Source organism: Delphinus delphis, chromosome 15 (genome assembly GCF_949987515.2).
Source record: "Delphinus delphis chromosome 15, mDelDel1.2, whole genome shotgun sequence".
In the NCBI taxonomy this organism is placed as follows: Eukaryota; Metazoa; Chordata; class Mammalia; order Artiodactyla; family Delphinidae; genus Delphinus; species Delphinus delphis.
The window spans coordinates 60536302-60562625 of NC_082697.1; the positions used below are offsets into that span (position 1 = coordinate 60536302).

A 26324-nucleotide genomic window follows, 5' to 3' on the forward strand; every position below is an offset into this window, starting at 1 on the left:
CGACTCAACGAATCTTCGGTTCCTCTCGGCTCCTCTCGGCTCCTCTTCGGCTGAGTTCGGCCTCGCTCGTCTTCTAGGGCTCGGCTCTCTTCGGCTGCGTTCGGCCGGCTCGTGTCCTCTCGGGCTCGGCTCTCTTCGGCCGCGCTCTGCTCGCTCTCGTCTCGGACTCGGCTCTCTTCGGCTACGTTCGGCCGCGGCGGCCGAAGGGCGCCCATGGAACCGGGCTTGCCGGCTCGAGAGACAGCTATGGCGCCGCTGCTGGAGTATGAACGGCAGCTGGTGCTGGAACTACTGGACGCGGACGGGCTGGTGGTGTGCGCCCGTGGCCTCGGCGCAGACCGGCTCCTCTACCACTTCCTCCGGCTGCACTGCCACCCGGCGTGCCTGGTGCTGGTGCTCAACACGCAGCCAGCCGAGGAGGTGCGGCCGCCCGCGCTGGGGGAGGGGACCCCGGGAACGCTGGGAGCCTTCGTAGCAGACGCAGGCCTCGGCGCGGAGGCCAGGTTTCTGAGGGCGATGCGGGTCCCTGACGCGGGCGGGAAGGCGTTGAATAGGGTTCCCTGAGACAGATGCAGGCCCCTGACGCGGGTGCGGGGACGCTGAGACGGTGGGCGGGGTCGCAGGACCCTGACACGGGTTCGAGGACCTGAAAGGGTTGGAGGGTCTCTGAGAGGAGTAGGGGAGTCATTTGAGAAGCGTGGAGGTGGGAAGGATTGGAGGTCTCTGAAGAGGGTGGGGAGTTGTCTGGTGGAGGATGTGGAAGGGAATAACGAGGCAGTCCTGAAGTTGGGTATTAAGGGACTGGCTGGAGGTAGAGGAGTGAGGTCTCTAAAAGGGAACAGTGATGGGGATGGAGGAATCTCTGAAGGGAATGGGGAGACGTGAAAGGAGACGCTGAGGTTGGGGAGAACCCTGTAGGGAAGAGGAGGGACTGGGGGTTCACCCAGGCTGTGGGAAGAGGGGCATAGGGTCAGAAGGGAAGGGAGCTGGAAGCTGAGGGTATTGGGGAAGGGTACCTGGGTTAGGGAGAGTGGAGAACACTGAGGAAGACAGAAGAGGGATACACCTTTGCTGAGGGGTAGTGACAGGCGACACAGCTTGATCTGACGACTCTGATGAGCCCTTAGATATCTAGAGCGGATGGCCAGAAGGAAAATGCCAGCTGAGAAGAGTGACCACACACTCCCTGACTGATCCATCTAGGTATCCCTAGTGCTTGACTAGCGCTTAGCACAATACGGGGCCCCCCCAGGAAAGGTGGTATCAAACTTAAAGGACCAAGGGTCCCATTGACATGATGAAATCCCCTCTAGGGTGGACCAGGACAGAACTAATAGTCTAAAACACCACCTGGGGAAAGGATTCCCTTGTTATCTTCTCACATGGTATTTACACTTGCTTGCAGAGTTGCCTCTGGTGGGCAGTATTTTCTAGGTAGCAGAAGTCTTTCAACTCAGGATTTTAAAAGTCTTTTGTTGTCGTTAAACTGCTAATAACATCTCAAGTGCAGTGAGTCCTTAGTGCAAACCCCAAAACAAAAACAAAACCCTAGATAAATGTCGATTGTTTGGTTGATCATCGTAAAGTAATTTAGTTTGTATGTTCATTATTATTAAGTTCATGATCTCTGAAAAAGGCAGCATATCACTTTAAATACAAATACTGGTAACCTAATAAAAACTGCCCTCTATTAAACGGTCTACTAATCAAGTTTGATTTAATTTAGGAATATTTTATCAATCAGCTGAAGTTAGAAGGAGTTGAACATCTCCCTCGCCGAGTAACAAATGAAATCACAAGTAGCAATCGCTATGAGGTGTACACACAAGGCGGTGTGATATTTGCAACAAGTCGAATACTTGTGGTTGACTTCTTGACTGATAGAATACCTTCAGATTTAATTACCGGTAAGAATTTGAAGCCTTATTGTTATTTGTATATACGTTTGCACTTTCTTTTTTTTCTGTATGTATCTGTTCCCTCTGCTAAACTCTAAACTAGAACCTTCTTGTGAACAGCATTGGATGTTTTTGTTCAACATTGTGCTTCCAGGTGTTAACACAATACCTGACACATTTTGGATGCTTAGTAAATATTTATGGCCTGAATAAGAAACTAAATGTAAGATTGACGTTTCCTTGTTTTCTAAGCTCATATTCAGTCAATACTTAGTAATTGACAGGCATTTGCTTTTAGAAACTACTCAGATTTGAAATGTTTATAAATATTCTTTATATATTTCCTAAAAGAGTTTGGTTTTCCTCTTTAAAGAATATTTTTTCCCATGATTTGAAATTTTCAAAACAATTTTTTTCAGTATAGTTAGCATACAATATTATATTGGTTTCAGGTATATAGTAATTCAGTATTTTTATAGATTATGCTCCATACAAATTTATTATAAATATTGACTATATTCTCTGTGCTGTACATTACATCCTTAACTTGTTTATTTTATACCTAATAGTTTGTACCTCTTACTCCCCTTCACCTCTTTTGCCTCTCGCCCCATCCCTCTCCTCACTGGTAACCACTAGTTTGTTGTCTGTTTCTGTTTTGTTGTACTTCTTCCATTGTTTTATTTTTTAGATTCCACATAAAAGTGAAAACACAGTATTTGTCTTTCTCTGTCTGACTACTTCATTTAGCAAAATACCCTCCAGGTCCATCCATGTTGTGGCACATGGCAAAATTTCATTCTTTTTTTATGGCTGAGTGATGTTCCATTGTATATATATTCCACATCTTCTTTATCCATTCATCTATCCATGGACACTTTAGTTGCTTCCATATCTTGGCTATTGTAAATAATGCTTCTGTGAACATTGGGGTGCATATATCTTTTTAGGTTAATGTTTTTGTTTTCTTCAAATAAATACCCAGGAGTGGAATGGCTGAATCATATGGTACTTCTCCTTTTAGTTTTCTGAGGAACCTCCATACTGTTTTCCATAGTGGCTGCACCAATTTACATTCCCACCAAGAGTACACAAGGGTTCCTTTTTCTCCATACCCTCAAAAAACACTTGTTATCTCTTGTCTTTTTCACGATGGACATTCTGAGAGGTGCGAGGTGATATCTCATTGTCCATGTCTGTTGGCCATCTGTGTGTATTCTTTGGAAAAATGCCTATTCAGATCCTCTGCCCATGTTTTAATCAGGTTCTTTGGTTTTTTGATGTTGAGTTGTATGAGTTTTTGGTGTATTTTAGATATTAATCTCTTATTGAACATATTGTTTGCAAATATCTTCTCCCATTCAGTAGGTTGCTATTTCGTTTTGTTGGTTGGTTTCCTTTGCTGTGCAAAAGCTTTTTAGTTTGATTATTTTTGTTTTTGTTTCCCCTGCCTAAGGAGACAGATCCAAAAATTATTGCTAAGACAGATGTCAGAGAGCATACTGCCTATGTTTTCTCCTAGGAGTTTTATGGTTTCAGGTCTTACAGTTAGGTCTCTAATCCATTTTGACTTTATTTTTGTATATGGTGTGAGAAAAATGTTTTAATTTCTTTCTTTTACATGTAGTTGTCCAGATTTCCCAACACCAGTTATTGAAGAGACTGTCCTTTCCCATTGTATATTCTTGACTACTCTGTCGTAGATTAATTGATCATGTGCATGAGTTTATTTGGGAGCTTTCTATTCTGTTCCATTGATCTCTGGGTCTGGTTTTGGGGCAGTACATGCTGTTTTGGTTACTGTAACTTTGTAGTATAGTCTCAAGTCAGGGAACATGATACCTTCAGTGTTCTTTTTTCTCAAGATTGCTTTGGCTATTTAGAGTCTTTTGTGATTCCAATCAAAATTTAGGATTATTTGTTCTAGTTCTAGGAAAAATGTCATAGGTATTTTGATGAGGATTGCATTAAATCTGTAGATTGCTTTGGGTAATGTGGACATTTTAACAATATTCTTCCAATTCATGAACAAAGGATATATTTCCATTTATTTGTATTGTCTTCAGTTTCTTTGATCAGTGTCTTATAGTTTTCAGAGTACAGATCTTTCACCTCCTTATTAACTTTATAATTGGTTTAATTTATTTAATTTAATACCTAAATTCTTAGATATTTTATTCTTTTTCATTCAGTTGTAAATGGGATTGTTTCTTGATTTCTGTTTCTGATACCTCATTCTTAGTGTATAGAAATACAACAGATTTCTATATTAATCTTATATTCTACAACTTTACTGAATTTACTGAATTTATATATTCTAATCGTTTTTTGGTGGAGTCTTAAGGGTTTTCTATATATAGTATGTCATTTGCAAATAGTGAGTTTTACTTCTTCACTTCCAATTTGGATGCCTTTTATTTCTTTTTCTTGTCTGATTGCTGAGGCTAGACCTTTCAATATTATGTTAAATAGAAGTGGTGAGAGTGGACATCCTTGTCGTGTCCCTGATCTTAGACGAAAAGATTTTAGCTTTCACCGTTGAGTATAACATTAGCTGTGGGTTTGTCATAAATGGCTTTTATTATGTTGAGATATGTTCCCTCTATACCAACTTTGTTGAGAGTTTTTATCATGAATGGATGTTGAATTTTGTCCAATGCTTTTTCTGTATCTGTTGAAATGACTATGTGATTTATATCCTTCATTTTGTTAATGGTTCAATATCCACAAATCAAGGTTCAGTACTGAACTACCCTTGCATCCCTGGAATAAATCCCACTTGGTCATGATGTATGATCCTTTTATATATTGTTGAATTCAGTTTGCTAATATTTTGTTGAGGATTTTACATCTATGTTCATCAGGGATATTGGCCCTAATTTTCTTTTTTTTGTAGTATCTTTGTCTGGTTTTGGTATCAGGATAATGCTGGGCTCATAAAATGAGTTGGGAAGTGTTCTATCCTCTTCAGTTTTTTGGATAGTTTGAGAAAGATAGGTATTAACTCTCCTAAAGTGTTTGGTGGAACTCTCCTGTGAAGTCATCTGGTCCTAGACTTTTCTTTGTTGGGATTTTTTGTTAGTGATTCAGTTTATTACTAGTAATTGGTCTCTTTAGATATTTTATTCCTTCCTGATTCAGTATTAGAAGATTGTGTATTTATAGGGGTTTATCCATTTCTTATAAGTTGTCCAATTTGTTGGCATATAACTCTTAGTATATTCTCTTATGATTATTTGTATTTCTGTGATATCAGTTGTAAGTTTGTCTCTTTCAATTCTGATTTATTTATTTGGGCCCTTCCTCTTTTTTTCTTGATGAGTCTGGCTAAAGGATCAATTCCTTTAAATAGAAAATTAGGTTGTTTATTTGAGTTTTTTCTTGTTTCTTGAGGTAGGCCTGTATCACTATAAACTTCCCTCTTAGAACTGCTTTTACTGCATCAGATAGATTCTGGAAAGTTATGTTTCTGTTTTCATTCCTCTCAATGTATTTTTTAATTTCCTATTTGATTTATTTGTTGACCCATTGGCTTTTTAGTAGCATCTTATGAAGTCTTCATGTGTTTGTATTTTTCCATTTTTCTTCCCAAAATTGATTTGTAATTTCATACTGTTGTGGTTGGAAAATATCCTTGATATAATTGCAGTCTTCTTAAATTTACTTAAGTAAGGACTTAAGTCTTTCTAGTGTATTTTTCATTTTAGTTATTGTATTCTTCAGTTCTGATTGGTTTTTTAAAATATTTTTCTAGTTCTTTGTTGAAGCTCTCACTATATTCCTCTATTTTCCCAAGTTCAGTGAGCATTTTTATGACTCTTGCTTTAAACTCTTTATCATGTAAATTACTTACGTCTGTTCATTAGGGTTTTTTTTCAGGATTTTATCTTGCTCTTTTGTTTGGAACATATTCTTCTGTCTTCTCATTTTATTTAACTTTCTCTGTTTGTCCCTATGAAGTTAGGCAAAACAGTTACCTGTCCCAGTCTTGAATCCATGTCCCTGTGTGGGAGTGTCCCTGTGCAGTCTGCGTGTGCCCGGTGGTTTTGGTGGGAGAGCTGAATCTGAAGAGGGCACAGGCCGCGTCTTCTCCCAGGGTCCACTGGCAGAGCTTCCTTGGTGGGGGATACGGCTGGAGCAAGAGCTCAGTGCAGGCTGGGGTGGTCAGGCAGGGCCACCAGAGCACCAGGCAGTTTTCAGTCTGCTGCCTCTGCTGAGACTGGGAGGCAAACAAGTCTGTGCTTACTCACTCTCTTCAAGAATGGAGTCTTGGTTTCCTACAGCCCACTGGTTAGCCCCACTGGTTTCCAAACCAGCCAAGGGGGCCTGTCTTCCCAGTGCTGGACCCCAGGCTGGAGTATCGATGTGGGGCTCAAACCCCTGACTCTTTAGGGAGGATCCCTGAGCTTCTGACATCCCCCTCCTTTGCTGGGTCGCCCACCAGGGGCGTGGGTCCCAACTAGATCTCTTTTCCTCCCCTCCTACCAGGCTCCATGGGGTTCTTTCTTCACAGCCTTTGTTGTAAAAGAGCCGTTCTACTAGTCTTCAGGTCGTTCTTGGAGAGAGTTGCTTCGTATGTGGTTGTAGTTTTGATGTGCTCGTGGGGGGTGGTGAGCTCAGGGTCTTCCTGCTCCACCATCTTGATCCCCCCTCTCTCCCATGATTGAAATTAAACCAATTAGTTGCTTAATTATTTTGAGAAGAATGATTTAATTTTAGCCAGAATTAATATAGAAAAGGAGTCATATTTCATGATTATTTGTCCTTTTGGAAACCTTTTCTGATTTCCTCATGCTTCTCCCCAGTCAGAGCACTTCAGAACACCACACTGTATTTGCCTATTTATTTGTCTGTCTCGCTCATGAGATGACAAGCTTCCTAAGAGTAAGGAACAACTTGTTCATCCCAGGACAAGTAACTGGTACATAGTAGGTACCAAACACATATATATTGGGTGAGTGATGCATGTATGTACGACAATTTTTAATGAACTTTCGAAGGGCAGAGAGGTTGTGGAATTCATAATTGTCGTTCCTACCATATCTATCACATTGCCCTGAACCTAGAAGACTCTCAAGAAATATTTAATGCATAAATGTATGAATGAATGTTTTATATGGTTCGTGGTGAACTGATTATTGGAAAGTTTTGTTATACTTTTGTATTTCTCATTGTTATAAGCACTGGCAGGGCAGTACAGCTGAGGTCAGACTCACTTGACTTTGAAGGGTAATGCCACTGCTTACAAGCAAGCTACTGTACTTAATTTTCACAAGCTTCAGTTTTCTCATTGCTTAAATTGAGAAAATAGTGCCTTGTGAAGTTATCAAGGATTAAATGAAGTAAAATAAATAATTGCTTAGCATACTGCCTGGTACATAGTAAATCATAAATAATAGCAAAAAATTGGCTCTTTATAGCCAGAAATCTTGATACATTGTAAAGTCTTTTACTGTTTGCTGCTTTCTTATAAATTTAGCTTTATGTTTCCTTATTTTTTCAGTTGATAAAATGAAAAAAAATGTATTGAAATGACCACTAGATGTCAGTATTACTCTGTGTCTCCCAGTAATACTTCAACCTAATTAGGCAGAGAGCAATCTGAATCAAAGAAATATCCAAAGTATAGTTTATAGGTAGTTCCTAACTAAAAAGGGCAAAATGCCATTCCTGTTTCTGATCAAGTCCCAGCCAGTAATGAAGCTGGAGCTGTTACTGCTGCTTCGCTGAATGGAATGTAAATGAGTGGCAGAAATGAATTTCTTCAAATGCTACACCCCCGGGATCATCCTCTACCTCCTCAACCCCCCAGCCCCTGTAGGAACTTTCATCATAGCTCTTACGGACCAGAGTGTCCCAGAAGCATGTAACCCCCTAGAAAATCTTGAATGTACCAGCCCTAACTTGTTCCCCTGTCACTACCCAATGTCACCACCATACCCCACCCTAGGCGTCCCTGCCAACACAACTCCTCAATAGTGAGAGAACTGTGAAAATATCTCCCCAGATTGTACTTTCAAAAGAATGGGGCATGAGGATGCTTTCATTGTTAAAACAGATCCTGACATCTCTAAACAGAACTCAGAACACGCTTTCCGTGGGAAACTTTAAAAAAAAGTTACATGTTAGATTTGTGTACCCAGTGCATAATTCAGCTTTACATTCATTCAACATTATTAACATTAAATGTTGGTAAACATTTCGTTTACTAACCGTCCCTTATTTGGCAGGAATGAGGTAGGTGCTGAAGACAGAAAGATGACAGGACGGTAGGGTGCTCTCCTGAGTTAGGCGGCTTCTGGGTTTGAGCTCACCTTCACCAGCTACCAGCTGTGTTACCTTGGGCAAGTTTCTTCATTTCTGTATGACTCGGTTTTCGCATCTGTAAATTGGAGACAGTAATAGTACCTTCCTCCTAGGATTATTGTGAGGATGAACTGAGATAATGTATGTAAAATTCTTAGCATCACGCATGGCACATAGTAAACATGCTCTGATTACTACTTATGATGTTCTGATCCTCAAGCAATTTAGTGGAGGAGACAGGTGTAGAGAAGTAATTACAGTGCAGCATGAGATACAGAGTGTTGTGGGAGCATAAAAATGTGGGACTAGAATTGCCCCAGAAACCTAACCTGCTTGTATTTTTTTAAAGGGGGCGGTGTGGTCCTTGGATGATGTCACTTAACAGGAAGGACATGGCTTTGTTCTCAGACACTCATGATTTGGAACCTTTGGTCTCCTATTTACTTGCGAAGTGACCTTGATCAAGTTGCTTCCCTTTCCTGGTCTCATAGTAATACCTACCCCATGGAGTTATTGTGAGGATTCAATGAAATAAAAGTCTATAAAAGTACCTAACCCCAGTGCCTGGGATAGAATATTAGTTCTCTTCTCCTCCTTCTTCTAGATTCCAAAAGAAATGACAACCTTTTGGAGCACACCATTTTCTTAACTTGAGATTCACCTTTTCTTTAGAAGTCCATTTTTATTATTTCTAACTTTGTCATATTTCAGTCCAAGAACTCTGGCCCAATAGAGTACTTGGAAAAACCTACCTGCTAGGTACGGAATATTTTATGAGCAGTAGATTAGTTATGTACACGTTCTGGTGTTATTGAAAATCTTTTGTATACAAAGTCCTAAATAGCACTGTTAATTTTTACCATATTTGAAAAACAATTTTGCTTAGCTAGAATAAATTTTAGCTCCATCCACCTCAATCTAAAATTTAAACACCAAAATAGTAGAAGCTGAATTGAATCTATTGAACTACTAGGAGTCTTGGGTTACTATTGGTGTCATTTTCCAGATCCTAGGAGCGATGAGCATGGGAGCAAAAACATGTGAGTGCATTTATAGCAAATATATATGGTAACTGGCTTGGTTTAGGTCTAAAAGACTGAGAGTTGTCATAGAATAATTGAGTTTTTGATCCAGAAATGACATCTGTGCACTCTCATGTCATCTCATGTCTCTCCCTAATTTTCCATGAATCCCACTGCACCACAATGGCATGTGTATATCATACACACATATGAGAGATCGTCTCGTCCAGTACTCTGATTTTATAATTAAGGAAACATGTATGATCGTCCTTGTTTTTGTGGTTCAGGGGTGTCATTATCACATCCACCCCACAATACAGATGTTTAAGCATATTCATTAAAGATTTTTATTTCAGATGGACTAATTTACCTTTCAATTGAGTATACTCTGATTCTGAAAGTTGAATTCTTCTAATAAGTGATGGAGATGTTGCCCAAACTTCTGAAAGGCAGCTGTTTTGCATAGTTCACATCTGATTCATATATTAAAAGAAGAGTGACCTGCTTTGCTTTCAGAAATTCTTCCTCCACCAGGCCAGACATGCCCCACCCCAGGCCTTTGCTGTCATTCCCTTGCCCAGAACTCCCTTGGCCCACATGGTCACAAGGCTCACCTCCTCGTCTCCATCCAGGCTTTACTCACTTAAGACCTCAGTGAGGTAACCCTATCTAAAATTGCAAACCCTAAAAAATACAACAAACTAGTGAATATAACAAGAAGCAGACCCACAGATACAGAGAACAAATGAGTGGTTACCAGTGGGGAGAGGGAAGGGGAGGGGCCAGATAGGGGTAGGGAAGTAAGAGGTACAAACTATTATAAGCCACAAGGCTATATTGTACAACACGGGGAGTATAGCCGATATTTTATAATAACTATAAATGAAGTATAACCTTTAAAAATTGTGAATCACTCTATCATACATCTGTAACATATTGTACGTCAACTGTACTTCAATTTTTTAAAAGATTAAATAAGAAAATTGCAAACTACCACCCCTCACACATACTCCCTCTCTTATTCCTCTGATCGTTTTTTCTCCTCAGCACTTATCCCTTCTAACCTACTAAATATTTTACTTATTTGTATTGTTTATTGTAAATGCCACAGGACAGCTTTACGTGTTTTGTTCATGGCTGTATCCCCAACCTCGAACAGAGCTTGCCCATGCTCAAGTAGGCATTCAAGAAAACTGTGATGAATCAATGAAAGCGAGCATGAAAATGACATGTCTTTTCTGTACTTTAAATTTTGATTCCCGCCCTCCTCCCCACCCACCCCCCGCCCAGGCATCTTGGTGTACAGAGCTCACAGAATAATCGAGTCTTGTCAAGAAGCATTCATCTTGCGCCTCTTCCGACAGAAAAACAAACATGGTTTTATTAAAGCTTTCACAGACAACGCTATTGCCTTTGACACCGGCTTTTGTCATGTGGAGAGAGTGATGAGAAATCTTTTCGTAAGGAAGCTGTATCTGTGGCCAAGGTAAATAGCATTATGTGACCAGTTTCTGCGAGAGAACCTGCCGTAATTTAATTTTGCACTATAATGTAAAATTTACTGTCATTGCACTTGATACATGCTAGTCAGGTTCATAACAAGTACATCCAAATATAAATAAATGGTCACCACATTTGTGATTCTTTTAACAGGAGAGAGAGGATTGATAGTTATTTTTCTGGTAACCCAGGGCTATCACTTTCTTGTACATTTAGTGAAACCACGCAGGGATCTAGAGGCTCACATATACAACAGCTTTAGGTGAACTGCAGATTTACTGGTTAAGATTCCAACTTCCACTTTGAGGGAAATAAAGCACCAAGATTTTGAAAAATCTATGTAAATTTCTAGGAAAAACATAAGGTATCAATTTTCAAAACATTTTGCAACCTATGCTAATATGTATCTTGGTTATACTGTATGGTATTTGAGAGTAGTTATTGCAGTCTTTTTCCTTTTTTGATTATACCTTACTTCAGGGATTGACATACTTTTCCTGTAAAGGGCCAGAGAGTAAATATTTTAGGCTTTGCAGGCCACGCACCTGTCACAGTTATTCAACTCTGCCGTGACAGTGTGAAAGCAGCCACAGACAATACATAAACAATGGGCGTGGCTACGTGCCAATAAGACTATTTGTAAAAACGGGCACTGGGTTTAGCGCAGACCATAATTTGCTGATCCCTGCCTTATTTGAGTAATACTTCTATTCATAGAGGTTGAAAGTATTCCTGAAAACACTGTCATTTGGCTTTCCGTTTTGTTTCTTAATTGCAGTTACAAAGAGCTATTAGAGTATTAAACTGAGACCGGAAACACATAGCTCTTGCAACTCTAGAAATATTTGAAAAATGTTTGTCTCTTTAGGTTCCATGTAGCAGTAAACTCATTTTTAGAACAGCATAAGCCCGAAGTCGTAGAAATTCACGTTTCTATGACACCTGCCATGCTTGCTATACAGACTGCTATTCTGGACATTCTAAATGCATGTCTAAAGGAACTGAAATGCCATAACCCGTCGCTTGAAGTTGAAGATTTATCTTTAGAAAATGCTATTGGAAAACCTTTTGACAAGGTACTCTTCATTTCTTTTCCTTTTTAAGCACCATTTGTTATGTTGTAATTTTTAAGAATGCAAGTTATTTTAATATTAAAATGTTCTTAATAGGAATTTGCTGTTATTTTAAAATTAAATTGGAGGTGATTTAAAATATAGTTTCTTTGGTTTACTGGAAAGTAATTTGTAGTAGAATACATTGATTGGCATATAAGCACAACTCTTACTTTTGCAGTTATATGGTGATTATCTCTTATTTTAAGTATATGTAAGAGGACGATGAATAACCTTTTGCTCTGAAATGGCAACGTTTGGATAGCTACAGATAGAAGAGTTTACATAAGAATCCTTCCAAATTTATGATCTCTTATTTGGAATAAAAATAATTTGGATGAGTTTTGATTACTGAGGAATGTGAAACTTGCTCTGTCTTAAAATTGCATTCTGAATTGAGAAAATGGTAAGACTTTAGTGCAAGGACTTTTTATCTAACTAATTTTTTCATCATAGATCAATATTAATTCTGATATGTAAATGTCTAAGATTGAATTGTACATACAGAAAATGCTGACTTTTAAAAAATTCCAGGCAGCTTTTTTTTCATATTTTGGTAGAACAAGTTCTTTTCTTTCAAACTCTGAATCAACCTCTTTGTCACTGGAAGTAATGCATATTGATTTTTAAAAAGGAAAATTTAAGTCCTCATTTTTCTGATTCTTCCAAAGTCATTTTACTGTGAACTAATGATACATAAAAGTAATTCCATGTGTTGTGTGCCTCTGTTTTTAAAGTAGAGTTTATTATAATTTAGTGCATGGTATACCAAAAAAAAACCCTCTCACATTCTTTTAGTAGAATGTGTATGTTCCTAGAAAACCAAAATATAACCAGATATGTTTTGCACTAAATTTCTGTTTATCATCACCTGGCCAGTGAAAGTCAAAGTATAGTTTTAGGCGTTCTTTTAGTAACCAAGACATAATTTGCACTTGTTAGAAAATTTGTAGATGATTTTACAAAAGAGGTATGTAGATGATTTTTTACAAAAGATGATATACAAAAGAGTAATATGTCCCAGTTTATCTAGGACAGTCCCAGTATCTGCCTGTTATCCTGGAGTAATTATTAATAGTGTCATTTCATTTTCACAAGAGTTCCAGTTTGGACAATAGATTATTTGGTCATCCAAATATATATTACTCCTGCTCAGTATTAAATATGTTAGATAAGATGCCATGTAGTGAAACTGCTTCCAGATCATGCTACATTATCCCTTTTAGTTACAGAATCAGCTTGTGAAGGAAACGTGCATATATATAGCTGTGGATATGTAGATACCTACATAGTACATACATAAAGCTGTTCTGTGTTTTAGGCAACTTTTCAGGATCTTAAAAAGTATTCAAATTTAGTTAGTTGTTAATTTAACAAATATTTTCCCATACATGAATCACACTTAAAGAAAAAAACTAAATATTTTATTATACCAACAGACTAAGGTCCACTGTTACTTAATTTGATTCCATGTAGTTTCTCTAGTTTATGTCCTCTGCTTCCTCGTGCAGCTGGATCTCACATCTCTATCCACCCAGGATGGGGTCTCGACCAAACTTGGCAGAAATTGAATGTATCTGAGCTACATGCTTTCATTCTTCATAAAAGCAAATAAATGATCATCTGATGTTTATCAGGCCTTTTTTCTCCTAATAATGTAAATATGGGTAACTATGAATTGACTCTATCTGATCATAAAGATTCTAGTGATGACACTCTGCTTCATATTTGAAAAATTAAACATTATTTTTAGAATCTTATGAACTTAAATTTTCTATTCACTTCCTTGGGAGATAATGTTTTATTATTGTGGCAAAATATACATAACAGAGTTTACCAGTTTAACCATTTTTATGTATACAAGGGATAATGTTTGTTGAAAGTATAATTTGTATTAATTATAGCTATATTGAACATCTTCTAGCAGTTCTAATTTTTTTCTTGTTTTAGACAATCCGCCATTATCTGGATCCTTTGTGGCACCAGCTTGGAGCCAAGACTAAATCCTTGGTTCAGGATTTGAAGATATTACGAACTTTGCTGCAATATCTCTCTCAGTATGATTGCGTCACATTTCTTAATCTTCTGGAATCTCTCAAAGCAACAGAGAAGGCATTTGGTCAGAATTCAGGTGGGAGATAAAAATACTAATATTTATCCTAAGAGCTCATTTGAATAAAGTACTGGATTTTTGGGGGGAATCAGGTGTGGGGAGTGCTATATTCAGCTACATGGTATAGTAAGATTTCAAATTACGTCTTATGTTCACAGCACAAGGATGTAGGTTTTATTGATAGCTAATGTTTCCACCTACTTCTGTATAATAATAAATATTCATATCCATTACAAGAGATTTTATTTCTAGAAAAGACTGTGTATATCACAGGCAGTCCCCAACTTAGAAATAGGTTGTGTTCTGGAAGTTTAGTTGTTATGAACTTAAAATTAATATTCCCTGAAGAAACAGGAAGGGAATATGGAGTTTCATCAGCTGAAGAATGAGAAGAGGTTTGTAGGGAAACATACATACGCGGCTGTCCGCCATCTTGTTTTTTTACAAGTCACATCCTTCCCCCACTACCATGATCTTTCTCACTGTCTGGCTAAACCAGTGTTTTCTAAAGTGTGGTCCAGGGGCCCTGGGGCCAAGATTTAATACAAATAATGTTTCTTAACTGCTTCACCAGGAATATTCTCGAGTCATAAACTACGAATGTGTGGCATTGAGGAACATATTGACTGCTAGTACGCTTTGGGTTCCACTGCCTTCATCTGTGCTTGGACGCCAGCAGCCATACCTGCCAATGCTTCTGCACCATTACTGGAAATGTCAACACAGTGGAAAAAAGTCAAATAATGAGTTAGTATTATTATGAGAGTAGTTTTGAGGTCACAGACCCCCCTTCCCCCGGAAAAAACAGCTTGGGGGCCCCCAGGGGTCTGTAGACTGCACTTTGAAAACCACGGTCTAGCCAAACAGTGACAGAGGCCATAACAAGGGAGAAGGTGTGGTTGGGGGATGAATAAGCTGGTGACCGGTTGATAAACAGGTCATGTGACCTTCAGAGATTCTCTGAAGTAAACTATAAATTGAAGGCTTTTTTTTTTAAACTTATTAGGTTGGCTGTTTCTTGACTCCAGCACCTCAATGTTTATAAATGCTCGAGCAAGGGTTTATCATGTTCCAGATGCCAAAATGAGTAAAAAAGGCAAACTGCCTGAAAAACTGGAGATTAAAGAAGAGCAAGGTATCTTGTATGCTTAAGTCTTCAAATGTCTTTTATTTAAGTATTTGGTATGGAAATGCTTATCAAGTTACAGTATAACTTTAAATCTCCTTCGGCTGTGTGAAGAATGTGTAACTGCGTGTGACATATATAATGTATGGTAAAAGTATTTGGTATGGATTCATTGCCAGGGGATTTCAAATAACAAATGCCAAATATCAATCAAGAGTACTCTTGCTAGGACTTCCCTGGTGGTCCAGTGGTAAAGAATCCGCCTTCCAATGCAGGGGACGCAGGTTCAGTCCCTGGTCAGGGAACTAAGATTCCCACATACCGCGGGGCAACTGAGCCTGCATCCCACAACTGAGCTCACACGCCTCAATTAATGAGCCTGTGTGCCGCCAACTACAGAGTCCATGCGCTCTGGAGCCCGTGTGCCACAACTAGAGAGAGAAAACCCCCGCGCCACAACTAGACAGAAGCCCATGCACCACAGTGAGGAGCCCGCGTGCTGCAACGGAAGATCCTGCATGCCGCAACTAAGACGTAAACGCAAAAAAGAGTATTCTTACTACTACATAAGAATTATAGATTTTTTTTTAACTTTGGAATAATTACTATTTGGGCACTTGAAGTCTTAGTGGGACATTTTAACATCCCTTTTAGCTTTTAGGGGACATAAATACTAGAATGAGGCAAATAATGGGTTTTATTTCACACTCATCTAGTAAGTATAATAAATATCGTTGGTTTTTTAAAGCATGGGATAGGGTTAATGTTTACTTTCTGCCTAGTTCAAAGGTCTGTTTCAAAACTTAATTAAATACGTTAGTAATATGTTTGAGTACTTACAGAAATAAAAGTTTTATTGTTGTCTGCTTATATCCCATGTTCAAGATTGTGAAAATCTTAGGGATTTTAGAAATAATAAATACTGTTATTTTAGAAATAATAAATACCAAGTCCTTTATTTTGTGTAGCAGTTTATATATAATGTCACAGTTGACAGCTAACACATAATCATCTCTTATTAGTGACCACTCATATCACTTTCTCTCAAGGCATTATGGAACCTGTGTTAATGTTGGTTTGAGGTGTCTTCAGTTAGACCGTAAGGAGACCTTTCTCAAAGAAGCAGATTCTATCTATAGAGTATTATGAAAGACGCACAAAGGAGTGGGTTTATGGAGTGATGCCTGTGTTATCTGTTGTCTTAAAAGCCTTTGGAATACTTTATAGATAAATATTATCACATAGAATGAGGTTGTCTTTTATTTCTATACAGAAACAAGAAAGGAACTGGTCCTAGAAAACAACCCAAAATGGGAGGCACTCTCGGAAGTATTGAAAGAAATTGAGGCAGAGAATAAGGAGAGTGAAGCCCTTGGTGGTCCAGGTAGGAAAAAAGGAGATAATGGTATTTGCGTTCAAAATCTAGCAAATGAGTCTTTTTGATTAGCTCTTTACAAATAATTTATACTATTATCTTCTTTATCAAATGTAGAAGAGTAAGTGCCCCATGAACACTGAAATCTTAGTGACAAGCGCCTATCTGTTCATCTGATGTGATTTTCTCCAGGTTGAATCACTGTATATTCATGAAAGCAGGTTGTTTTACTGGTTGGGTTCTCAGGACTTCTATTTAAAGATGCAACTAATCAACTATCATATATAGAATGGATAAAAACAACAAGGTCCTACTGTATAGCACAGGGAACTATATTCAATATCCTGTGATAAACCGTAATGGAAAAGAATATAAAAAAGAATGTGTGTGTGTGTGTGTGTATGTGTGTGTGTGTGTGTATATAACTGAATCACTTTGCTGTACAGCAGAAATTCACAGGACATTGTAAATCATCTATACTTCAATTAAAAAAAAAAAAAGATGCAGCAAAATCTCTACATATATATTCACCAGGCTTTAAATTTGGAATCCTCAAGGAGAAAGCTAATGGGCTTAAGTTTTAGGTTCTCAGCAAGTGTCTTTTCAAAGAAGCCTCAACTGTATTATAGAATGACATTGACCTAGTGCTAAAAAAATTTCAAGTTTTGGGGCTACTCTCTTCAAACACAAGTATACTAGTAGACTGAACCTGAACTGTAGACTGAACCTGAATTAAGTTTTAAAAATAAAACCAGATAGAAAATAAAACTAAATTTAAAAAAGTATCTATTGAGGGAAGTATGTGGCACGTATACACAATGGAGTGTCGCTCAGCCACGGGAGGAGACGAAGTTGAGCTGTTTGTGGTGGGTGGACGGCCCTGGAGTCTGTCATGCGGGGTGAAGTGGGTCGGAGGGAGAGGAGCAGGTGCCGTGTGCTGGCGCACGTGTGTGGAATATAGAAAAAAGAAAGAAAAAGGGGCGGTTCTGAGGAACCTAGGGACAGGACAGGAGTGGAGACGCAGACATGGAGAGTGGACTTGGGGACACGGGGACGGGGAGGCATGGGCTGGTTCGAGGTGAGAGAGTGCCATGGACATGTATACACACTACCAAGTGTAGGATGGGTAGCTGGAGGGAGGGGTGGGATGGGGAGGGTGGGGGGGAGGCGCAGGAGGGAGGGGATGTGGGGATGTGTGTGTGTGTGTGTGTGGCTGATATACTTTATTGTGGAGCAGAAACTGACACACCATTGTGGGGCAATTGTGCTCCAGTGAAGATGTTAAAAAAAAAAAAATCTGTTGAGACTTTGAACTCCTTTAAAGCAATAAAGGCAAGCACATAATCCTTATATGAGTAATTATGCTGTGATATTATCCCAGAACTTATGGTGCTGTGATTTAAGACCCAGAGTCATACATATGTACTTAGAAAAAAAGCATAAAGAATAAAGAAGGGGAAAAATTACATCTAGCAGCCACTGTTAACATTGGCATATTTCCTTCCTGGTTTTCTTTCGTGTATTTTCTGTTTCACATTGTTAAAGTTATAGTGTAGATATAATTTCTGGATATAGAATTAATGAGCCAAATGATACTGACATTTTTAAAGTTCTCAAGACATATTACCCCATTGATTTATAGAAAGTTTTTATCAATTTTCATTTCTTTTGAAAGTATAAGAGCTTATCTTTTTTTACCCAGCTAGTAATAACTGGAGATTCTGTATATATTTGTGTGTGTATCTACATATATTACATATGTATAACAATTTTATTCATTTGATTGGAGAAAAATGTGATCTTGTTTCAAATTTTGATGCTTGGGGAGCTCAGTTTTTTCTCAGATGCATTTCTTCTTTTGTGAATTGTCTTAGTTTCCTTTGCTGGTTTAGAGTGTGTCCTCAGTTTGTATCAACTTTTTATATATTAAAGACACTAACATTTATCATAGTTACATAAAGTGGTTTTTTTGTCTTTAGCTTTTTTTTTTTAGGCAAGAAGTGGATTTATTTAGAGATGCACATTCCATAGGCAAAATGTGATCCACCTCAAAAGGCTTGGGAGCAGCCTGTCTTTAGCTTTTTTTAATGCAGTTTTTTATTCTCATAGAGTCAGTCAATTGATTGATCAGTTGATATCTTCTCACAGATATCAGTCTTCTCTGAAATTTCTTCCATTGCTTGTAAGCCTGGAAAATCATCTTCATATGGAGAGGTGGAGAATAGTCATCTTTTTTTCCATGATGTATCATTTAACATTTGACTGTAATCCATTTGGAATTTATTTTGGTATTTCTAGATCTATTTCCAGATCCTCTGGAAAATTATTAATTAAAAAGAGCTTCTTTAAAGCCTCCATTATACCACAGCTATACTTTCGTAAGACTCTAAATATTTCTGGCTTCACCTTTACCCAGAAGATTTAAGTAATCCTGCCAGGGAGGCGAAAGCCTTTGATGAGCATCCGAGACCCTTTTTAAACAAACTGTAAAGTATCTTTAGCGCCAAGGGGTGAGCTGTGTCTCTGGGGGGGAAGGGACGAGGGGGTGCGTGGGGTAGGGCGACAAGTGCGGTAATCAGGACATAACGTTGTTTCTAATTTTAGGACACGTTCTCATTTGCGCAAGTGATGACAGGACCTGTTCCCAGCTGCGAGAGTGCATCGCTGTCGGAGCAGAGGCCTTCTTGTTGAGGCTGTACAGGAAAACCTTTGAGAAGGACAGCAAAGCCGAAGACGTGTGGATGAGGTTTAGGAAGGAGGATGGCTCAAAGAGAATTATGAAATCCAACAGAAGGCCCAAAGGCCTCCGAAACAAAGACAGGGCCTCTGCCAAAGAGAGGGCTGTCAAAAAGAAGAAACCAAGGCTGACTTTAACTCAGATGATGGAACAATCTGAAGAACTGGAGGAGGAGGGGGGTATCGAGGAGGGCTGTCCGAGAGACCTAAGCAGTAGCCCCGAAAGCTGCTTAGAAGAAATTAAGCACGAGGAGTTTGATTTAAACGTGTCCTCTGATGCCGCGTATGGAATCATAAAAGACCCCCTCACCATTATCCACCCACTCCTGGGCTGCAGCGACCCCTACGCTCTGACACGGGTGCTGCACGAGGTGGAGCCAAGATACGTGGTCCTGTATGACGCAGAGCTGACCTTCGTGCGTCAGCTTGAAATTTACAGGGCAAGTCGGCCCGGGAAGCCCCTGAGGCAAGTTGTAAGGAATATAAACTGCGATTGCATGGGCTTCAGTTTTGCAGTTCTTTAGGATTTAGCACAGATAGACCAGTTGCCCATGGGCTTTCTTATCTTTAACGTTACATTGTTATGATGTTGGTTGAGTTTATGAAACCTTATTTGGCATTCTGATCAGTCTGGGAAGTACCAGTGTGGGAAGTACGCATGGGAAGGAGGTCGAATGTTGTAGTGGATCCAGGAATCTGAGGGAATGCCCCCCTTCTTGTTACTTGCTCTTCTGCTGTTCTGTGCCATATTCTTTATGCATCAGTTGTAGCCTATGGGGCACCGTCTCTGAACAAGCCTAGGAAATTTACAATATCCTACCTTCTACCAAATGTTAATGTAATTATGACTCAGCTAAATTTCATAATTCTAAAACGTCTTTCTTGTAAATCTGAAAAAGTGACTCTAAGTTACAGCCACATAAAACTAAAGTATTTGGGGAATTATTGTACCATGTATTCTTGAGTTTCAAGAAATATCAGATGAGAAAACGATGCCTCCCAAAGAATATAGTGTTCCGGCTCTCCAGTTATCTGAGGGAAATAAACCTCAAGGTTAATATCCTGAACTCAGCCTGAACCAAAAGCAGAGCCAAGAGAAACCTCTCCAGCCAGTTTAACGAATGCAGCCTTTCAGAGTAGAGGTGAATGGAGGAGGTGGACCAGAAATAACGCAGGATGAAGAGATGAGACAAAGCTGGTGAAATAATTATAGGCTGATAAATTTTTCATACTTTGCTGTTGATCAACATTGGAGATAGCTTGTGTGCACAAAAGTTCTCTGTTGCCTGAATATGGAATAGCGTGATATTTAGAAACAAAAGGTCAGAACCAGAAGGGACCTCAGAGTTCAACCACTTGATCCATCAGTGGGAAACTGAGGCCCAGACATGGTGAATGGCTTGCCCTTGGCCACATGATACATTCGTGGAAGAGCTCAGGTCTCTGGACTCTTTGGCCAATGGTTTTTTCCCTGCCCGCACTTCAAAGAAATATAAACTAGGAAAATGAAGACCAAAAGAAAAATCGAGGGCTAAAAAGGGAAAATGTCTCTGATAGAAGGTGAAGAAAAGGGGCAGAGGAGGTGCCTCATTCAGCTTCTTAGCAACCAACAAGATAGGAAAGCTGGCCTTTTCTAAGAGAAAAGAATATGTCAAATTATTTTTTGAGGAGCTTGATATAATCCATGTCTTCTCTGTCTGTTTATATAAAATGTGTGATGACTCGGTTCTGTTAAGACATGAATAAAAAGGAACTGAGAAATTACTTGTGAAGGTAAAGGTCATATAGATTTCATTTGTTTATTTTTCCCTAACATGAACTTTCATACGCTGGCCTTTATAACCACCATCCAACTTTTTAAACGATTGTTTGGCAGAGATGCAAAGAAAAAATTTGAAAAAAGAGAAGCCGCTAAGATTGTGTTTTCTGATTTGTTTATAGTTATGAGGAAAGCATTATTCTATCCCTCTTTGTTATATTTCAGTGTTTACCTAAACTCTGCTCCTCCTTTTGATGAAAGAAGAAAAAAAAAAAAACATGTGGTGATGAGACCTTTAACAGGTGGGGTTTAGGCTGCTTAATTTTAGTAAGTGTGTGATTAATGGAACCTTTTCTTCTCAGTCAAATATTTATTATTTGAACACTCTAGGTTGCTGATTTCAAATGCCATGCTCTTCCTTCCAGGGATTAAAAATTATGTGTTTGCAGCCTAAAAGAGTTCTGTCTTAACTTGCAGGGTTTACTTTCTTATATACGGAGGTTCAACCGAGGAACAGCGCTATCTCACTGCTTTGCGGAAAGAAAAGGAAGCTTTTGAAAAACTCATAAGGTAAATACATAGAAGATCAGTATGAAGGAATCAAAGGCCTTTGAAGATCCAGAGGCTTCTCTGAGTGGGGGAATATCTACTAGCCGTCAGGAAAGATGGAGAGAGGAAGCTGCTGGGGAGGGTCACATCAAGATACACCTGTAGTCTGATTCACTCCAGGGTTTATATACATCAATACACATTTCCTTTTCTCTTCCCCTGCTTCTCCACCATCTCCAGGTGCTTTTCAGGGGTTTAATAGAATAGAAATGTGAAGAAAACTGCTTTTATGTTAATAAAGAAATACAACATAAAACACCAGCAATAGAACTGAAACACTCTCTCCCCCTCCCCCATGTACAAGATTTCTCCCTTCCCTTGGAATCATTTTTTTTTCCCTTGTAAAGTTTCCATTGTCCATGGGTGGGTGACTGTTTTACTGTTTACTGGGAATTTTTTTTTTTTCTTTTTTGCGGTATGCGGGCCTCTCACTGTTGTGGCCTCTCCTGTTGTGGAGCACAGGCTCAGCGGCCATGGCTCACGGGCCCAGCCACTCCACGTCATGTGGGATCTTCCCGCACCGAGGCACGAACCCGTGTCCCCTGCATTAGCAGGCGGACTCTCAACCACTGCGCCACCAGGGAAGCCCAACTGGGAAATATTTTTATGACCTGGTCAGTTCAGATCAATAGAATCACTCTGGGAAAAATATTTTTTTAAAGGTGTGACATTGGTCTGAACAGATGTGTGTTTTTTTGAGAATAAGTAGCCTTTAATGTTCCAAATCCAAATAGAAAAAGCTTTTGGTTTAATGTAAGGAAAATGTTTCTAATTGAGATATTCACAAACTACATGGCTACCTCTTACTCCTGCAAGCATTTGAGAAATCTAATAGCCTCCCCCAAGGGATGTTATCAAGGAAGTGGCAGCTTGGTGAGAGAAGATGGATCAGATGCTCTCTAAGGAGCCCCAGAAGCCAGGGCGGGGGCTGGACAGGGCATCCTTGATCCGAGCCAGAGAAAAGGCTAGACCGGAGGAGACCATGGCCTGGCCTGTCAGTGGCTGGGCCAGACCAGTCTTTCAAGCCTCAGACATTGGCAACATATCAGTGACAGCGAGAGGGCAGAAATCATTTTTAGTGGCAGTTAGCCAGGACCTAGACAGAATTTCAAAATGGACGGCCATCCTTCAACACTGGCTGTGGGCTCTCAGTATATGCTTAAAATATGCAGATACCCCAGTTCATCCAGGGCATGCGTTCCCAGAAACAGGAGTGCTTATTGAATCAGTGTCATTGAGTCCCTTTGAAGAAACTCAGCACGGTTCGTGGGCAGTTCTCTTCCCTTCCTATCCTCTGTGATTGTGGCATGCCTTAGCCATGGATTCTTGCAGCTATTGGCCCTACAATTATTGGTCAGTCCTTTCAGCTTATGAAAATATGTATTTTTTTTTCAATTTTGATTGAAGCATAGTTGTGTTAATTTCTGCTATACACAGAATGATTCAGTTATACATATATGTACATTCTTTTTCATATTCTTTTCCATTATAGTTTATCACAGGATACTGAATATAGTTCCCTGTGCTATACAGTAGGACTTTGTTGTTTATCCATCCTATATATATACTAGTTTGCATCTGCTAATCCCAAATTCCCCATCCTTCCCTCCCCTAGCCCCCTCCCCTTTGTGAAGTCTGTTCTCTATGTCTGCGAATCTGTTTGCATTTCTTAGATATGTATTTTCTATTAATGTGCTCTATGGGATAGTTTATATGTGTGTACATATGCTTTTTGAAAAAGTATTCCAGAAAGTGTTATAAAAAAACAGGTATTATGCAGACTACCTCTTCTTATCTAGAGCTTTTTAGCGCCTCTCTGTGTCTCCTAGACCTTCATCTCCCAAGACTCAAACAGTCAACAGATATTTCTTGAGCATCTATTATGAGCCAACCCCTGTGCTAATGTTAAAGTGCTGGAGTTACAGTGGTGCAGAAAAAGGCTCTGTCCTGCCTCCTAGAGCTTATCCCCTAGTGGAAAAGACAAACATTGAATGATTATGAATAATATCATAAATAGACATGGGTAGAGGGCGGCGGGCTACAAAGGTAAGAGAAAAGGGTATCCTACGAGAGTCTGTCAAAGAGATCTGACCCAGTGTGGGATGTCTGGGACGGTGTCACTGAAGGAATGACCTTTAAGCTGACCCGTGGAGCATGTGTGCTGGTTGCTAAGTGGACAAGGTGGGTTGCTAAGTGGACAAGGTGGGCCAGGGGTTCTGTTGAACAAGGGTGTGTGTGAAAGCTCCGAGGTGCACAAGGCCTGTTAAGGATTTAGAACTTGACTCTGTAGCCAGTAAGATAGCACTGAAGAGTTCTAATTAGGAAAGTGACATAGAGTATTTTTTAAAGGCTCTCTCTGGCATCAAACTGAGGAATGGATAGAGCAGGGAAGTAGTCAGGAAAGCTGCTGCAATTGTCTGATAAGAACAGGTGGCAGCCAAGATTAGGTTGATGGAGAGAAGGGGACAGATTTAAGAGATATTGAGGAAATGGCATCAAAGAATTGGTGCTACTGGATGTGGCCCAGTACCTCCTAATTGCTTCTTCACTCTTTTTAAAATATCCTTTGCCTAAGGCTTCTCTGATTAAAGTAACTGTCTCTAAATCACAAATGAGCACGTGGAGCTAAAATATTCGGATTAGGTTGTTGGTGTTCATGTTGAGGGTCCCCAAGACCACCCTCAGGCTCAGTGATTCACCAGAAGGACCCCCAGGAGTCAGAAAAACTGGTATTCTCGTAGTTACGGTTTATTACAGGGAAAAGGACACAGAGTAAAATCAGCAAAAGGAAAGAACACACGGGGCCAAGTCCAGGAAAATCCGGCATAAGCTGCTGAGTGTCCTCTCCCAGTGAAGTCGCAGGAACGTGCTTAATTCTCCCAGTGGCAGTGTGTGACAGCACACGCTCAGTGTCGTCCACAGGAAAGCTTACCCGAGACTTGGAGTCCAGCGTTTTTATTGGGAGTCAGTCATATAGACATAGTACTCAAGTGACAGACTCCAGCTCCCTGGAGCAAAAACAGGTATTCGCTAGAAATCACACTGTTGGCATAAACCATCTGATCACACTGGTGCCGTGTGGCCCCAGGCATTATAAAAACCCTCTTATCAGGCGTTGTATTCCAAGAGCTCAGACCTCAACTCCCAGAAGCTGGCCAAGGGCTTCTGGGAAGACAAGCTGAGGAGACAGGCCTTTCTTGGGAATGTGCAGGGTTTGAGCAGCCCAGGCCTGCTCCCTTAACCGTTTCCTGCACAGTGTTGTAGCCAAGGGGGGCCTGGTAGGCTCTGAGTAGGTGAGTTTTATGCTCCAGGCCTCCTTCCCGTGACTGCCTCTTCTCCAGTGCATCAGAACCTGGCCCAGAAAAAGAGTGCCGTCAGTGGATTGTAGCCAGGTATCGGGGACCACATGCCATTCCCGGCTTATACAAGTGACTTTACACTCGAAGGGCTCAGTGACAAAGGTCGGGTAAGCCTGGCACATACTGGAAACTTCACTCAGCAGAACCAAGGATATGGACTTTCTCCTATGTTTCAATCTCTACAGTAATTTTCATACCAGGTTTTGATGTCATTTTATCTATGGTCTGGCATAATTTTATAAACTCTCAGTGGTGGTTGTCTACTTATTATGTTAGATCTTCCCATGTTACACAGATAGTTATGCCGTTCAGAATCTTAAGATATTTACTTTCCCAGAAAACTTGGGGAATTTGAGAAGTGTTTGTTTTGAAAAGCAAAATATATGTGAGGTGCATGGCTGAAAGAGCATTTGCACTAAGCCTGGACTTAGAGAAAAATTTGATGTGAGACCGAGGGAATGTGCTTTTGCCAGGACCTCCATGAGTGATGTTGTAAGAAGAAAAGCAATGCTACTATTTAAAATAACCAGAGAGGAATGAATCAGGCGAACTGGCAGTGAAAGGACTGTTTGACTGGACCGGAGATCAGTAGATTACAGATGACAAGTAAAGAGAAAAAAAGTTACACTTGTAAGTATTGCTAATAAAATGCTCCCTGCGTCAAAAAATTAGTAATAACATTCTGAGTATACATAGTTTTGGAGAGGTCACCACTCTTCAAAGAAAAGGGTTATTAGCTTATTTGAAATTTTACAGTTAGAAAATATCACAAAATGGGTTAGCATGAGGGCTTGAATAAACGCCCATTTGAAGAGACTTCTAGTCCAGTGTCTCCTCCCTGTGTTATCACGTTGTACAGGCTATTCAAATATCACTGAAGATGTTAAAGCAAAATTAAGAAACCACAGTACTTTAAGTGGAAATAGGGACCTGAATTGTTTAATTATTATTTTGTGTCTATCATAAAGAGTAACTTGAAAAATTATGCAAATGTTGAAAGCAAGAGACTGAATATAAGTATGGCAAATTTCTGTTAAACTAATTTGAGTTACTGATTAGGAAGACTTAACTATTTTCTTCACAACCCTGGTTTCATTTCAGGAATATATTTTTTTCTCAGATTCAGTTTGCAGTTATAACATTTCATAGTAAACTAGCTGTTTTTTAACAGTATTAACTGAAACAGTTGTGGAATCATTTGAAAGAAAATCTTCTGTTTTTTAGCATAATCGTGGATAATTAGGGGATGAGGTTACTACGTGTAAGAAAAGCACGGTTATAATAACAGCTGACATTTATATAGTGCTTCCTGTGTGCCAGGCACTCTTCTGAGTGCCTTACATATATTATGTGATCCTTTTAACAGTCTCTTTGAGGTTAGATTTTAGTATCATCCCCATTTTACAGAT

The 26324-nt window shown here is 39.5% G+C and overlaps 1 protein-coding gene across 1 annotated transcript in view; it reads left to right on the forward strand.

Annotated features, from left to right (window-relative positions):
- The first annotated feature begins 213 nt into the window (after positions 1-213).
- The window catches only part of ERCC4 (ERCC excision repair 4, endonuclease catalytic subunit), a 34850-nt gene continuing 8739 nt past the window's right edge, over positions 214-26324 (forward strand). The window contains exons 1-9 of the mRNA XM_060031766.1: positions 214-420; positions 1727-1907; positions 10517-10712; positions 11595-11802; positions 13789-13969; positions 14958-15086; positions 16351-16461; positions 19057-19654; positions 21425-21517. Of these exons, the coding sequence (XP_059887749.1) occupies positions 214-420; positions 1727-1907; positions 10517-10712; positions 11595-11802; positions 13789-13969; positions 14958-15086; positions 16351-16461; positions 19057-19654; positions 21425-21517 (1904 nt within the window). The remainder of the gene's footprint in view (positions 421-1726; positions 1908-10516; positions 10713-11594; positions 11803-13788; positions 13970-14957; positions 15087-16350; positions 16462-19056; positions 19655-21424; positions 21518-26324) is intronic.